This window comes from Anopheles maculipalpis, chromosome 2RL, assembly GCF_943734695.1.
Source record: "Anopheles maculipalpis chromosome 2RL, idAnoMacuDA_375_x, whole genome shotgun sequence".
Taxonomy (NCBI): Eukaryota; Metazoa; Arthropoda; class Insecta; order Diptera; family Culicidae; genus Anopheles; species Anopheles maculipalpis.
This window is the reverse complement of record NC_064871.1, coordinates 49,167,358-49,184,329: the sequence shown is the minus strand read 5'-3', so window position 1 is coordinate 49,184,329 and position 16,972 is coordinate 49,167,358. Positions and strand designations below refer to the sequence as shown.

General features: G+C 41.5%; 3 protein-coding genes across 3 annotated transcripts in view; 2 read left to right on the top strand and 1 right to left on the bottom strand.

The window, feature by feature from the left end:
- Positions 1–13,924, top strand: part of LOC126556917 (uncharacterized) — a 163,569-nt gene extending 149,645 nt beyond the window's left edge. Inside the window, exon 3 of the mRNA XM_050212476.1 lies at positions 13,913–13,924. The gene's annotated coding sequence lies outside the window, so the exon portion shown is untranslated. The remainder of the gene's footprint in view (positions 1–13,912) is intronic.
- Positions 1–16,972, bottom strand: part of LOC126559687 (DNA topoisomerase I, mitochondrial) — a 524,180-nt gene that overhangs the window by 407,162 nt on the left and 100,046 nt on the right. The gene's annotated exons all lie outside the window — the stretch shown is intronic.
- LOC126558619 (uncharacterized) overlaps positions 1–16,972 on the top strand; it is a 55,015-nt gene that overhangs the window by 15,523 nt on the left and 22,520 nt on the right. The window contains exons 3-4 of the mRNA XM_050214663.1: positions 5,229–5,276; positions 14,464–14,537. Coding sequence (XP_050070620.1) covers positions 5,229–5,276; positions 14,464–14,537 — 122 coding nt within the window. The remainder of the gene's footprint in view (positions 1–5,228; positions 5,277–14,463; positions 14,538–16,972) is intronic.

The window sequence follows — 16,972 nt, the reverse complement described above, 5'->3', positions numbered from 1 at the left end:
CGGGGTGACGGTGCGGATGGGATTTGAACCCCGGTCCTGCTTTTTGAAGACCGGCGTCGTTATCGTCTACACCACCTACACCGTCCCTGTCTATTATATTATACTATTGCTATTATGGCTACTAAAAAGTTAAAATTATTGCTTTAATTTCTCTGTATAAATTTCTGAAAGGTAAGAATCTAATAAGGTGGTCCTGATGCAGTTTATCGGGTTATGGGATTGTCGCAAAATTTTTATGACTAATCTCATCGATAACATTGGAAAGTGTATACAAAATAATGATGAGAATGACTACTCCTTCCAAATAACTAAATCACTCTTACTCCTTTTCCATTGCGGTTCAATTCTTATAGCACTTCTTTTGAGAATCGTTATAATTAAGCTAGACGCGAATTAAAAAAAAAGAAGGATTCGAATCTCTATGCCAAATAGTAAATCACTAATTATTTATAATGTTTAAATAATGACTTCCAAAAAGTTGTTAAATTTGTTTGCGATTTTTTTTTTTTTAAACATTGTTTATTTAAAACAACTTAAAAACTAGCTAACAAAAGAATAGTGGGGTACATGTAGGGACGACGTACAGGTTTTACAAAGAACACTTAAGGATATTTTCATCAATCACAGCATTGTTGTTTCCAACAATGTGGATGATGTAGTTTGCAAACAAACGTAGGATAGGAATCCTCTTACTTATGCTAATGTGACTTAAAATAGGTAAGAGGAGGGAAGGGAAGTTGAGGTTGTGGTTTGGGACAATGGCTTCCATAGTCTGCATCAGTGTGCTCAGGTTCGAATCCCAAATAAATTGATCAATCTCTTTGCGATTCAAATCACAATAGTGTTGTTCCGACTCTTTGTGAAGAGTTTATTCAATTTATTCATTAGAAAGATTTAAATCATTCATTCGTAGGGACGATCCAGTGGTCGCGTTAAACATGACATTAGCAGTACAGATCCTCAAACATCATCCGGACTTATTTTAATTTTTCTTTTCTTATTCTACTATTCCTGTCATTTTTAAGTAATAAACTATCAGGTTGTTTGGACAAGCAGAAGTAGCCGACAAAGTATATAAAACTTATTAAAGTTTTGAAAGACTATCTTCACAAACAGCCGTTGCTATAATTTTAAATTCTTATTCGGCTCAAAGAATCATTGCTATAATTTTAAATTGGTATAGTACGATCACGTTCCATATTAGGATGTCAAATGAAAACGTGATTGGTAATGGAGGTGATAGCAATCAATGCTACTTGCTGGAGCTTTACACAAGCTATGATATACAGATTGTAAAATTATTTGCACAAAAAAAAAGTTTTTCTTTTACTTGTAAACTGCTGTTGCCAATCGAACGGTAATTAAAACAAGATTGGTTAAAACGTTAAATTATAACCCTCGAATATAAAGTTATGTTTTGTTAAAATACCAGATCTTATTCGAAGCGAAATTCGGATTCGGATCTTATTCGAAATTTATTGAACCATTGAAATAAAATAAAGTTTTTTTTATTTCATGTAGGGTGGTCTATAAAAAATCAAACCAAATCAGTTTCAAAATAAAAGTCTTTCCTCCGCGAATCGCGTTCATGTGATTTCGCGAAACTTTCATCCAGCTCAAAACAATGCAAAAAAACACGAAATACAATTCTACCAACCACCCAGTTCCTGTGCGATCACACGTTAAAAATATGTGAAAAGTTCGTATCTAATTAATGTAAATTGACCCAACGAACCTCCTCCTCTCCTACCCCACACATGAAGGACATAACGTGAGTGTTATGAAAATATTATAAGCGAACGTACATCAACTGGCAAAACACCGACAGCAAAAACCTTCCAGGGCAAAATCGAGCGAATGAGTGAGCACCGACGCCACCGACCATTACGACTGCGTGACGAAACGATGTGTCCCAAACCTGACGACTTCCACCACACCTCACCAAGCGAGCGTGGGAGGCAGCGATTTCGTTCGGTTTTTCCCTCAGTAAATTGTACGATTTCACCTTGTTTCAATGTTGTTGTTTTTTTTTCTTTCTTTTTCGTTTTGTGCAGCTATTCGGTAACGCTGGCATTTCACCGTCCCATTTGCAACATTTTTATTTATTTGGTGGCAACCTTCGTGCGGTATCGCCTGCCGTTGACATCCTAAGCCACGAGGCTTAAAGGAGAGCTACCAACTTTAATGAGTTTGTTTGTGGCTTTGGTGATTTACTAACTGGCTCCCACGGGACATCCATCTGCAACGCGCCGAACCAGCTCTGAAGGGTGTTTGCTAGTTTTGCTTTTATTTTTTCATCAAAATTAATTATTACTTTGAATGTTATGAGGGGAAAAAAACAAACTTCTGGCCTTGAAAGTATTTCGTACTCTTTCCTGGATGTAAAAACAAAGCAAAACCACAAATATTTACACGATTCCAATTAATTTTGATCACTTCATTCGGTTTCCCAGAACGGATACGCTCAAAATTGCTCAGCGTCAGAACGCTTAAAACATTTCTTGGAACAATTGCTAGGAATGTTTGAAGCGGATTGTTTGTAATTATTTAATCGATCAGCGCAGAATGTTTTATAACAAACGATTTTATAACTGTTGAAAATATTCTATAATATGTTCTATAATAGGCTTTAGGACGGCAAGACCGGGGTTCAAATCTCATCCGGACCGTCACCTCTTAGTGAGGACCGACTATTCAACGGCGAAGAGAGAACGCAAATCAAAAAGAACACGCTTTTTGCTTGGCATCATAGGAACATCCAGAATATCGGATAGTTAATAGTTTTGCAGCCATTGCCATGGCTTGTCTCCATCATTTAGGGCATGGTTCGGTTTCTATGATCATATGTTTCAATCTTTGGTTTCTTCCTGAAGTCCTTTGAGGCAGTTCGATCAAGAAATTCTTGGTCGTATCGTCATGAAAAAAGTTTGGGAACTGCTGATATATCTTCAATCTATCGATCAGAAGGTAATAATAGATGAATGACCCAACAGTCCTTGTCTAATTGAGTTGATAATTGTAGACCATTGAATCCGCCACTGATTGCAGAAGATAAACCAATCTGAAGATCGTACGCTTCAAAGACTATTTTTGCAATTCAGCATGCTGAAAGCGCTTTTTAATGTGATCAATTTGTATGCATTGCAACAATTTTAACTTTTGCATCAGAAAATCCTCCACCAGCTTTCAACAGCTCAATCCTCTGTATATTGTTGCACTTTCTTGAAACCTCTGAACAGGAAGAAGACTTTCTGCACGTCCAGTTCTATTGGTGAATTTTTTTTCTCGTTTATTTATAGAGGCTTTGCGTCTTAGAGACTACATTCGCCTCTCTAATGTATAAAAAAGATGGTTTAATCTAATACAAAACTATCGTATATGTGGCTTAAATATTATGGAAAACTATTGCCTTCAAAACTATGGAAACTATTATGGCATATGGTATCGGATAAGATTAAACTATTGCTTAAATTTCTTTGTATAAATGACTGATGCGTAAAAATCTAATGAGGCGGTTCTGCTGGAGTTTTTCGGGTGGTAAGGTATGGAGCCTAGAAGCTGGTTGTGGGGATCTTTGGAAGTGCCGTGTTCCAGGGCAGCCAGAGTCTGACACTGTCGCTGAAGATGACGTTCGGTCATCTTCAGCGAACGTCAGTCTGTAGTCCTTCGTCGGCGGCTAGTTATTGCTTCGGCGGAAAAGATGGAGATGTGATTGAGAAGTTTGATGGCGCAGTTGTCTGTGGTGGAGTGAATCCCACAGCCAGCTTAGTCCAGATGAACGGAACCGTCTGTAAAGATATGATGAAAATGTTTGTATTTAGTCTGAATTAAGTGAGTAAAGGTACTACTGGCGATGTGTCTGCTTTTTCTGGTTCCCCGGAGAGAGCTTTTAAGTTCCCAGTCTATGGCAGGTGTACGGAAATACCAGGGACGAATTCCCCGGCGAGTGGATTGGATGATCGATGGTAGTTATTGGTTGGTGAGTGTATGTAGTTCTGCTTTTGCTCTGGTGATGAGTGCAGTTACGTCGAGTCCTTTTTCAAGGATCCGAGCTGCAGCACCCACTAGTCGGTTGGTGATGATATGTTCCATAGGAAGTAGGCCGCTTTCGCAGAGGAGGGAGTTGATCGGACTGGTGACAAATGCACCAGTGGCATACCGGATGTGTGGTAAATAGGTGCTCCTCTTCTCGAAGGATGCTGTAGAGTTGTTTGGGTAGGAGCCAGGCATTGCGATGATGATGATGCGGTTTTGTGTTATACAGGAGGCTTTGCCGGTTCCGAGCATCCGGAACAGGTTCAGCTGGTTGTTTGCTTCCTTCTTAACCCTGTTAGAGTGAGGAATAAAGGAAAGACGAGTGTCGAAGGTTACGCCGAGTATGTCGGCAGTCCGTGCGTTGGGTATTTGTGTGTTGTTGTATTTGATCGGTCGTGGATTTGTACAAGAAGTGTGTTTACAAATGTGGAGGATTTTGGATTTAGTGTGGGATATTTCATAACCCGACCCTCTCGACCACTGTCGAATCTCGTCAACCCCTGTTTGAAGCAGTTTACGGGATTCGCAAGCGGAACGAGAAGACGAGCCCAGGATAATATTGTTTGCGTAAAGGAATGCTTGGATTTCTGTAGGAATAGAGAAAAACAGGGATTCCATGCTAATGAGGAATAGGACGGGAGAGAGAATGGCACCTTGTGGGACGCCATTCTCTAATGTGTAGTGGTTGGATAATTCGGTTCCTATTAATACTCTAAATGTCCGCTCCGTGAGGAAGTTTTCGACGGAACTTGGTTAGAAATCCACCAAAACCCCAGCGGGACAGCTGTAGAAGGATGGCATGACGCCATGTCCGGTCAAAGGCTTTGCTAAGGTCTATTATTGCTAGATCTATGTGGTGTTCATTACTTCTGGCTCTCTCTAGTAAATCGTCCAGTCTGACAAAGTAGGTTTCCGTACCCTTACCACACCGAAACGCATGCTGGTTATTGTTGAGGAGGTTACGATCTTCTAAGTCCTGTGTGAGTCTACGGTTTACTATCCTTTCTCTATTGGCGAATCATTTCATAATTGCAGAAATGAGACTAACAGCACAAATCTCGGTAAAAGTGCGGCATAAAGTTATTATAACTATAAAGATACCATTTAGGCATTATATTTACAAGTTTCTTAGAGTTTGAAACAAATTTCAATTAAAATCTATCACTATTTCACTTTCTCTTTTTCACTTTCAGCCACAGTTGGAAAACAAATCAAAGGCGGTTACTTACTTCGTTACAAAAGTGAGTATCATGAAATTGTTGAAACTTTGCCTTACATGCCGTGCCTTGGAATCACCTGATGAAACCGGCAACATATTTACAAACCATCTACATTCCTATTAGACTAGATCGTTCGACAGTTCAAACCAAAAACTGCCTGTCGAATGAATTTTCATAACAAAGATGTCCCGTTTAGCAAAGGAAATACAATATTCTATTTCGCTTTTGTCCTTTCCACACGGCGGCTGAAATGGACTCAGCTTCCGATCCAAAACCGTGCCAGCTGGCATATGTGTCTAACGGAAGAAACGACGAGACGCTTTGCTCAGGATCGATAGAACCTTTCAATCAACCCGCATACCTGCGAAAGCTACGGTGTCCGAAGACATTCCACGAACTTTCGAGTGCCCTCATACGTCGGATGGCAACCATGTATGCGATGCAATGTTAACCTATACACTCAGACACACACACACATTCACGAGACCGGGATCCTTTGCGTTCCGGCAGTTGTGTGGAAAAGATTCCATCAATCACCATTTTTATCCCGAAGAATGATGCGCTCGACATACCGAAACCATCTCAGAAAGCATCCCGTGGAATGCCAATGAGATTGGCATGGGTCAAGGGGACCGTTTGGCAGGGTTCGAAACGCTTGACACAGAGCAGAGCAACAGCAGCAGCAAGAATCAAACGTCCAAGGCTTACGTGTTTCCTGAAGGTTTTTTTTTTTTCAATCATTCCATTATAGATTTAACGATATTAAAAACTCATCGAACTGCAAATATCATGCAACAAACTGTACTCGACCAATCCGATTACACAACCTTAGGCCCTTCACATCTTCACAACTTGGTTCTGTTGCACAACAATCTTCTTCAACGCGGTCGTTTGAATAATAATTTATGCCCTACCCAACCCATTATACGGCCTTGCTAGCTCATCCTTCATACCGTCTCAAGTCAGCGACAGAACGTTCGAGTCGGGATTTATGCGAATGCCAAATTAAGATAAAACATCTCTCGGATGCCCGCGTTATTGTGCTGCAACGAACGTACAAGTGTACTGTGTTCCAGTGCAGCTAGAGCTGCTGGAACCTGTCATCGACACGATGCTTCTTCGCAACACAACATTGTACGCTTGCACCGCCGAGAGCTGAGCCCGTTTCCCACTACATCACACACACACACACACCGTTCCAAAAACCCAAGGTAGAATGACAGATACCGACCGACGCCAGCGATTGTTCTCATTTTCATACCCCTTACTTCACTGGTTCCTCAGGCAATTCCCGTTGTTTCTGTCCGTCAGCCCACAGTGTCGACGCTGTGTTTTTCCCTTCCTTCCTTTGCTCACTGGAGCCCACAAACATGTCCGGGGCGGAAGCAGACGTGGCACCAACCGGAACCCGGTGCCGGAAGAAACAATGAACCATCCATTTACGCCAGTCAGCCATATCATCGGTCCGTACACTTCGCCAGCGCCAGGCAATGAATTCGCGTCTTCGCTCGCGGTGCACATTTTCCCGGGGGCGTTTATGATATAATTTGATTGTCGCAAAGTTTGTGTCAGAAGCGTGTCATGCCACCCGTGTTACGCTTCACGAGAGTGCGGTGACAACAAAACTTTGATGGATTGCAGTGCACCGGGATCGGTAGGATACGCGAGCTGGTGCCGAGTGGTGTGCAAGTAATTGATTGCACACGGCTGAAGGGAAAGCGTATGGGCAAGAAAGTGTTTACGGTTGGTGAAGATGGTGCTGTACGCATTCCAAGCTTTGACAGGGAGGATTGTCTTAGGATCACATTCGAAAACACCTGCGCCTTGTACGCGTTAACTATGCATATAACCCTGCTTTTGGGACATCGGTTGGAATGCATTTCATGCGCGCAACTAATAATTCAACTAATGAAGCCATCATTAGTTCATAGAAACAAAATATTCCCCAATGATTTAAGGCACATGAATAATTACCCATGAGCCAACTTACTTTGAAAGAATCAACAATTGCTTCGGCAGTGAACCGTAGTCATGCGGATCACAGGAGGATCTGGTCAAGATTATGCAGGTAAACGAACCAAGATGGAGCCTGATAGTTTAAATGTGGAAGCTACTTAACTCCTTCTCAGAACTTTATTAAAATCAATCTCCTCTTTATTGGAGCAGCTGGCTGAGGTAAAGGCTTATCACGGAAATGTCAGACAATACCTGCTAGCGGCATCCTATCGCCCTGGCACAAATGTAGACACGTGCTAAGCCATCCAGTAGCACATTCCATCACGATAGGTTAAGCTCTGGAATTAACTCATCAACTCCCTGGTACGTACGTACCGATTCTAATGCCAGGAATGTATAGACACACACACACACACACACATACAAATATCCTTTGGTAAAAAGACAAAGAATCACTCTAATCTAACACTCGCTTGCCAACAGCAGCTGGATCTGCGTTGTAGCTTGAGACTTTCCGTATGAAACATTCACTCTGCCCCGGAGTGTTTGTGAACTTTGGAGAAGTTCCGGGAAAAAAATGTAACACAAATATTGATGCAAGACTTCGCGACACTAACTTTTCACACATTGGGCTCGGTACGAGAAGTCTGTCAAGCAAACAGAATCCAAGAGAAAATGTGTGCAAACAAATAGCATCGACAGCTATGAAACGCTTTCAATGCGTAATCCTAGCCGAGGCATCGACATGTGTACAGTTTCGATAAACGATTTTCTTCATTTGAACTTTTGGCGTTATTCCGAACTGGTTTCAATCGTTTTATTACAAATTGAAAAATCCATGACACTTGTACTATTTCATAAAAAAACCACAAATCTTACCAAAATGCCGGGTGATAACAGCAACAAAGCACAAAACAAGTGATACCAATTTCATATTGTACGCTACTGTGAAAACGAACACTGCTTTCCGACGAATTTTTGGTAGTGCCGGCGGGTGCCACAGCAAATACTATAAGAGTGAAATAAAACATCCAACTGTCCTTGATACGCGCGCCTGCCTCAATTCTGCGTAAATATCCGCTCATCCTCAACGGTGCGTGTAGGGGCAACAAGGCAACACAGTAACGCTAATTGACAACCGAAAGCGAATGCTTGTCAAAAACAATGTAAACATAAGACGATTCCCGGGAAACCACCTCAGCATAAAATGTTCCATCTTCGGCAGAACAATGTATTTTTTTGGGATTTTTGGTGTGCCCGTGCGTGTGGTTTTTTATTTTATTTTTGCTGTCACATTTTGAGCTCGCCATCACCATCACGATCATTTATGCAGTCAGGCGAATGCAACCTTTTATGTCATCTCCATATTTGTCATATATTGACGATCCGTACTCGTGGAATTTCGTCCTTGCAGTTTTAACTGTACATGTGGGTTTGTTAACTTGACGTCTGTTTGCATCCTTACCGGAATCGATGCAAATGTTTTACGACAAATTTTGAAAGCTTGTTCACAAATTAACTGCATTTATCAGGAAAGTCACCCGAATCACTGAACCACCCTCTAGTTATTCTGAAAAAAAAAAACAATTCTACTTTAAAGCTTCAGAGATCTAGATTTTCCAAGTTTTTATAAGATTTTGTCGCTTTTCTTTAGATGGAGAAGAATGTTGACTTAAGAACTTAATAAACAAAGTTTAGAAAAAGGATTTCAAAATTCAATAAAGCCAGTATGAATTGGTTTTACAGGGTTTCCGAGTGGAAATATACAAGTGCGAGAAATTTTACTTTTAAAATATTTGCCAAGCGTTTCCGAAACGCTTCAAACCGTTTCACTAACCATTTCAATATGACTGTCCAGTTCTACTTGATCACTGTCGAGAAAGGGCGACGGTTGTTCAGTTCAACCTACCCACTGTCCAGTTCATCTTAGCCGTTGTCTAGAAATGCCTCGTTACAGTATATAATTATGAAACGGTCAATAGAACCTAGTATGTTAAATGAAGCTTTATGTGATGGATCGTTATGAGAAACTACCCTAAAAAATCTGTTTATTTATTTATTTACAATCGATTATGACGGTCCAGTGCCGTATTGTCAACACCGCTTGTGTTGAAATTTACAATTTTAAAATTTACAATCATATTTATAAGCCATTTCCTCCTTATTCTTTGCCTTATCCCGGACATGTTCGGTTATGGTTGTGGTGGTGATGATGGTGATGATGATGATGTATTGGTGGATGATGTGTGTTTTGATGGTCCGGTTCTATTGCTGTGGCTATTGTTTTGATGGTGGTTGGTTGCATCCAAATTCCGGCTATTGTGGTGCTGTGGCCGTTCTATTGTTGACCATTGTGGTTTGCTCTCGACTGTAACAAACAAATAAACATTGTTAAGACAGCACGATCATTTATTTGTCTGCGTACAGTTTTCTCCAGTGCAGTCCAGTAATGACATCCCAAGCTCACTCCAGTCAACGTCCAGTCCAAGGATACAAAAAATACACTCAAGACACAGACAACACAACATTTAACAAAAAGGGAATGGGGAAGTACGAATAAGGATTGGAAGGATACTTGGGATGTGGAATCATAGGACAAGACCGTTGTCTCTGGCGAATCGGAAGATGATCCTCATGTAGAGGAGGTCTCTGGTAGCCAACACTTCTCTAATTTCTGTACCCGGTCGTCTGCCGATATTCTCGACTGCGCTCATCAAGGAGGGTCTTGCGGTTTCAAATTCCACGCAGGACCACAGAAGGTGATCCACATCGTAGAATCCTTCACCGCAGCCACACACATTTGTCTGAGCCAGAGTTATACGCTGTAGATGAGCATTCAACGCAAAATGATTCGACACCAGTCGAGACATCATTCGTATGAACGCCCGGTCTACAGAGAGCCCATCGAACCAAGGCCGCAGGGACACTTGCGGAGAGATCGAGAAAAGAAAACGCCCGAGTTCATCCGCCTTCCACATGCTCTGCCAGCGAGACAGGAAAAGTTGCTGTGAAAAACGAAAGAACTCCTAGGACGAGATAGGTCGGTGGGTCGAAAAGCGCCTTCTTGGACGCCTGTTTTGGCCAATGAGTCAGCCTTCTCATTGCCGGGAATTCCACAGTGAGAAGGGACCCAAATGAGCGAGATCCTATATCTAAAAAAATCTAATTTGATAAAAAAAAACTGCAAAAATCCATATCCCTGACGAGAATCGATAAAAGTAGTTTTTTTTTTTTTTGAGTAATAATTCTTGAGGACTTCTTCAAATCCTACAAATGATTTGATCTTCTAGGACAACTATGTTAAAGTCTATGTCAACCCGTGAACTTCAGATATTTATGTGTATTATTAAGGTGCTTTTTTGTGCCGGGCAGCTTCATCTCTCTTTTCTCGTGCCCCATTCACTGTGGAATGTTTTTAATCAATCTTAAGTTTTGAAAAGTCCAATGATATCTCTTGTGAGCATTCCTTCATCTGTAATGATCAACAGCAAATTGATCGCCATTTAAAGGAACCTCGCACACATTCCAAAGCAGCTTTTGGAAAACACATTTACCTTGTAAAGGTGGCAGTTTAATACTGACGAGATTCAACCAATACACCTTTAATTATGGCCTTTAATGTGAAATTTAATAGAAAAGGGATCCAATTTCCACGATTTCTGGTGTAATTTTTTGTTTTATCCGGCTATAACATATTTGCCCATTTCGTTTTACAACTGCTCGATAGCTAGTACCAACTAATTTGAAGCTTGACTTCTATTCAATCATGTTGCCGTAATTAATTATTTTGATTATCGCATTTTTGCTCTACCCTTTCCACTTATTGAAACACTAATGCCCATGCTACTATATTCACCAGATCAGGAGAATGCTCAAACATTGAATGAAACTTCAAACGATACCAATTACGCTCACTTGCCAAGTGATTGATGGTACTTTATCGGTTCATCCAGTTCTTCATGTCACGTGCAAACCGTATGGATAACCCGTTGCTTTTTTTCACCTCAACACCGTTCATCAGCTTCAGAATGCACGCAACTGGGTCCCCTGTCCGAAACACTTTCGCTCAAGAAGGACAACTGTTTCGTGCACACCCACGGAAATGTACAGCGAAATGAAAACAAAACTTACCCTTAGTGCAGTTGACTGCTGCTGTCCAGCGTCGTCATTAGCATCATCGATCCACCGCTATGATTAATGAGGAATAGCTCTCCCGCTTTACGTAGAAGTTGACCGTCGGTTGTGGTAGTCGGCTAGCTCGTAGCAGCCAGCAGCATCCCGATAGAACCATGCATCCAACCAGCAAACCAAACAGAAAATCCTTTTATCCTCTCCTCTCCCGCCACGTCACGACCAGACCAGAGACACCCAGCGCACAAAAACTCGATCCCAAAGATTTACCATAAAACCGGTGTCAATTTTCATTTCCCAAAGGATATGGCATCCTAATGACATGCGGTGCCGGAAGCCATAGTCTCCTGGTGTCAGGACACGTTTCGCTAGAGTCTGGACCACAGATGTTACTTAGGGAGAGAGAGGGAGCGGTAAAAAAGATGTGTGTGTGAATGCCGGTGCCGGTGGCTCTGTTTGCCATCGCATTCACGTTGATGGTACGCACCACCGTCTGATGAGAGAGAAGTGATAATAAATTTAATTAAACAGCAGGTAAAGAGAACACGCAGCCACTGCACACGGAGCAGCAGCATTTCTTTTGGCCCAGGGAAAGATTGACACGATCGACCGACATCTTCTACTTTTGTCTTTTGCACGGTTGTGTGCGCTCTTGTGGGAAGGGAAACGATTTATAAATTTTACTTTCTACTCGCTCAACCTCAATTTTTCAGCTCCAGAAAATTGACTTTCACCCACCGAATGAAAAGTCGTGGTGAAAATTGCCACAAGAAAGATTGTTTTTGGTTTCGTACCGAAAAGCTCGGTATGCTCAGCACTCATTACGGATCCATCTGCTCTGACTCGAGTGCCGGAAGTGCTTCAAACGTCGTAGCACGAAAGGAAATTAAGCTGGATCTGATGGCCATTTGCTGAGGACCAGTAGAGGCTACGGTGTAAAGAAGAGCACAACACCCTATCATTCTATTCCCGGGAGAAATAGAACTGACGAGCGGCCGGCCGAAACCCCATCAGAGCGCCAGGAGTTATGATTTTAATCCGTCTCCCATCCCTCGACCACGGGACGGAGAAAGTAATTTTCGCAAAAATTTCATTTCACCACAAACTTAATGGGTAAAGTGTTGATGAGAAATTTTGCGGCAACCAGACCAACCTAGCCAACGCCAAGGTAAGAGCCCCAAGGGCTAATTTCATCGTGTCGATTCGTGGTGCCGCCAGGAAAAAGCTGTCCAGCGTACGGCACTTCCAAAAATGACCTTGAAACAATGATAAACTTCGTTCCGGTTAGTTAAGGGTGCAATATATAGAAACAATCGCTCCTCTACACCATGCGGGACGCCCAGGAAACTAGTGACCGTGGGGACGTACGGGACACTTTGTTTTGTCATCCTTCTTGGAAGAAGTGAACCTTAGAATTGGATGAAGAAAGCACACCGTGCTCCTTTTCATTATGTGTGCGAGCGTGTGTATGTGTATGTTTGAGCATTGAAAGCATTTTTCCTTTGTTTCGTATCATATGTCGATGCCGGGGAGCGATGAAATCAATTGCACAACACAACTCCAAGTCGCAGGCGATACACACGCACACATTCAAACATGCCGAAGCTTTATGATTTTCCGATAAAGATGATGAATGTATGGCGCAGCACCCAGTGTCAACTGCTGGCAGAGCTCCGTTGAAGCTCTGAAGAAAGCCTTGACCGCTGCCGACGTATGCCGAGTTTCTTTTCCTTCGCTCTGGATTCAGCGTTTTTGGTTGGGCTCTTATTTAATTGAATATTTCAGCAGAACCGAAAACATGAGTCGGTGGAAAACTCGCTCGCTCGCTCGACACTGGCCATTGTTTCGTGATTTTGTATCTTTGATCCTTTCATTTGCTACGGTTGAGCGATGGGAAACGCCCCATTCGTGTTGCGGGATCCAGTTGCTGTAGAAGTATTAGGTTCGCAATTAAGTGTCCCATGTTTTCTATGTGTTTTATTTAAAAGACGAATCTATTACGAATATTGGCACCTTTCAGGCGAATTATGGATTTGTTTTATTAAAAAAACTCTGCTTATCAATACAACATTACTGTCAGAACTAATTAAATACCTCTCCTGCTTCAGAAACAATCCAGAAACATTTTATTCACAAAATCTAGCAAAAAACTACTGTCAAGCCAATATCTCCATCGAACGGAATAGCTGACAGCGCTTAGTTTAATTTTATTCGTTGTACCTCCGTCCGAATTCAACAGCTTATAGTAAATAATACCGAGCTGGTCCTACCGGATGCACATAAATACTATAATAGTATTCGAGTGAGGTGTAGAAACAAACCAATGTTAGACATCTCACGGCTTTCAGTTCAGCTTGAGCCGGTTCATGTTCCTTATTTTTTAACCATTCCTAGAGACCTCGCCATTTGGACACTTCTGAAAGCAACGACTCCAGATCAGTGTCCCCGATGACCTGCATGATGATAGTCTTCAAGGACGAAGCTGCCATTTAAGGGGCATTTTGAATGTGCTTGAGATTGTTCCTTTTTCAATGCTTGAATAATAACAATTGTGCGGTCCAGTGGTAAAGGCGACAGCTGTGTCGTACACGATACTACTCCCATAGTGAGGACTGACTTTCCAAAAGCGTGGTATCATCAAGGCAAGTAAGCCAATCGATGACTGGCATAACCTAGTAAGTCGTAAAGCCATGAGAGAAGATGAACTAAGAACAGTTTAATACATATGACAAATATCAAAAACTAAGTCTTCCAAACTAATTGTCTTCCAAAAAAAATGTGTCATTACAGTTTGTGTGCTAAATACCACTGCATGTTCTTTCCGGTCACCTTAAACATTAATTGCGAGTGTCTTTGTCCCGTCCGACCTAAATAATTAAAACAATCGTTACTTAGTTACTGACCCAATATTTAGTGTATGACCGAAATATTAGCACAGATTTCCTCCTTTTTTTCTGCGTTGCTTCCCATACTCTCGGGAAAATTCATTTCCATTCTTTTCACAATCCATTTACGCCCTTAATGGAAGCATTTGCAAGGATTACAATTTTAAAGCTTCTCAAAGCTCACGATTGTTTCTTTACTCAATCTTTCCTTTTGATCTGTTTCTTTTTTGTTCCAGAACAAGTGCTATGGAGCCGCTGGTCGGAGGAATGGGTTGTGCTGTACGATGACTCCACAATGGCGTGGTTCACGGTAAGTTCCCATCGTAATAATGATTTTTCACATAGCTACTAGCCTCCCGGAATATCTTCGAATGCGATCGGAAAATGTGATATCACACAGGTTACGAGGGATTTCGGGTGAAATGATAACCATTTTATAATTCTTTCCCCGTTGTATGAAACGCAGAAGATCATAATGCCACATAGTATCTCGTGCAATATCCACCATTTGCTCACAAAAGACTCAAACAATGCATCAAGCCACTATCTCTTTCAAACAAATCATACCCCATTTCTAACCTTTGTCGCCCAGCTAACCACTAAAGTTGCAAAGATATCCGCTTTTCATGTTTTTGCTGGTTTCGGTTTTGTGGTTTCCGTTTTTTTTTTTGTGTGTCTTAAGCCATACAACTACCATCTTCTGTTTTCGTCACCACTGATAAGAGGCACGTGCCAACAAAAGCACATCGAAATGAAGGTCCTACCATTTCGATGAGCTTTTGTTGCCAGTTTATGAAAACTTCTCTAACCATGAACGTGCCGAACGGCCTCTGTTCAACACTTGCCATTATTGTTACCCCTTGTTTCGCATTCAAGCACTACGAACGTGTTTACATGTTTAATACGCGAGCTTAAAGCTGCCAGGGCAAAGCTAAGCTAACAGCGACTCGAGTTGTGTCTTTCATAGCTATATTTAATTTGAAGCAGAAAACAAGTCCCCAAACTAAGTCTTACCAAGCCCCGGAGTGTTTCAAATGCATATTCCGTTTGCTCAATATTTTATCAACATCAACATCCATTCTGTTAGCAATACGGCCTGGCCGTCCCTGATGAATAAAAAAAAAAAAAAAAAAAAAAAAAAAAAACATCCATTCTGTCCGAAAGCTGGGCAAGCTTCGTGTTTGGTTTGGTTGAGCACCATTGTAAGCAAATCCTGCCATCAAGAATCCTGCCACCGTGCTCTCTCTTCATACTTCTTACATCGACGGAACCAAAACGGGTCAAACAATAAACCGTAACCTGCTGCATATTTATAGCCCGTGTACTGAAGTTCGACTGCTGGCCACACATTCCGCCAGGCTGGGCATGCACGCGGCCATGTAACATCAGACCAATCGTTAAGCGAGTGTAATGGGAGGTTGGGAAATAAATTTCAATTCTTCACTCCATCTAGTAACGATCCTACGGTACAACATCGGAAATGGAAGGCACACAATTCCCGTTGAAGGTTCGGGTAAGATGCACGATAATTTGGTTGCTTTTTTTTCGTAAAGAAGTGATTCAAACTCATTCGACATGAACCCATCTCACTCGCATTCGGCGCATGAAAAGTTACTTTGTAACATCAGATTGCCATCAACAAGCAGTCTGCTGAACCCAGCCGAACGGGGGTTGCGAGTGTGGGAAAAGATACGATGCATCCGGGCAACGGAACCAAAGTGAAAAACTTTCTCACAGATTAAATTACATGCATTAAACATGCACGTGTTCCTTCACTCGTTTTGCTTGAAGCATGAGTTGAAGCCTTTCTGGCATGTGCCGCTAGGGCCGCAACACTATCGCAAACAACGAGGGTGATGAAACAGACCTCGAAAGATTTGTTCAACATTGAGATGAAGACCCAGGAAATCGCTGGGTTTGTATTTGATTAACAAATTACTGTTACTGGTGTGGTTTTGGGAATCACGAAAGGAAAGAAACCCATATTCAACCCATGTTTTTCTATTGTGACTTGTACTGGTATACTACTTCAAGATAGCATAGTATTAGTAGCCTTACATGTACAGTAGTTTAAGCCGTGCGTAATCTTTAGCAAAAGTAGATTTTTCCAGCTAAAAGTCCTTTGTTTAGTACTTTGAAACATTGTTTTATTATTCTCCACAAAAATAATTAAATATGTGTGTTTTCAATGTACCAGAATTTAAGTGTGATTTATGCGCACGTGTTTCAATGAATTTGCAAACAACAGCACGTGATATTACGTGTGGCAATGGCTATAGGCAAGCGGAAATTCGTACAATCATCTGTAGCAGAAATTGCATCACCTTAACCCCTAAATGAAGCATATATAAGACAGCTCAGAGCATTTTTTCTTTCTTGGAATCAGGAAACCATTATCGAACGTATGTACCAAAATTGCTCCCTGAGTCTCGAGACATCTCTTATCCAAGAGATTCTATCCAATATAGCTTGTTTTTTAAAGTCACCTTAAGCAGTCATAGTCACGGTGGCCAAACAGTGCTACGTAACACACCTTTCACTAGAGCTAAGTCCACTAGATGTCCTTGCATGATACATTGCACAGAACCATAGGATAATATGCTAATAAAATCGATTTCTTCGAAACCTAGACTAACTTTATAAAGCCACAATGGTTGGAATGCAATAAAAACATCAAAATATGGCTGTCAATCTTCTTGGCTTTGCAACTGACAGTAAAGTGTGCATGCATCAGGAACGCGAAAC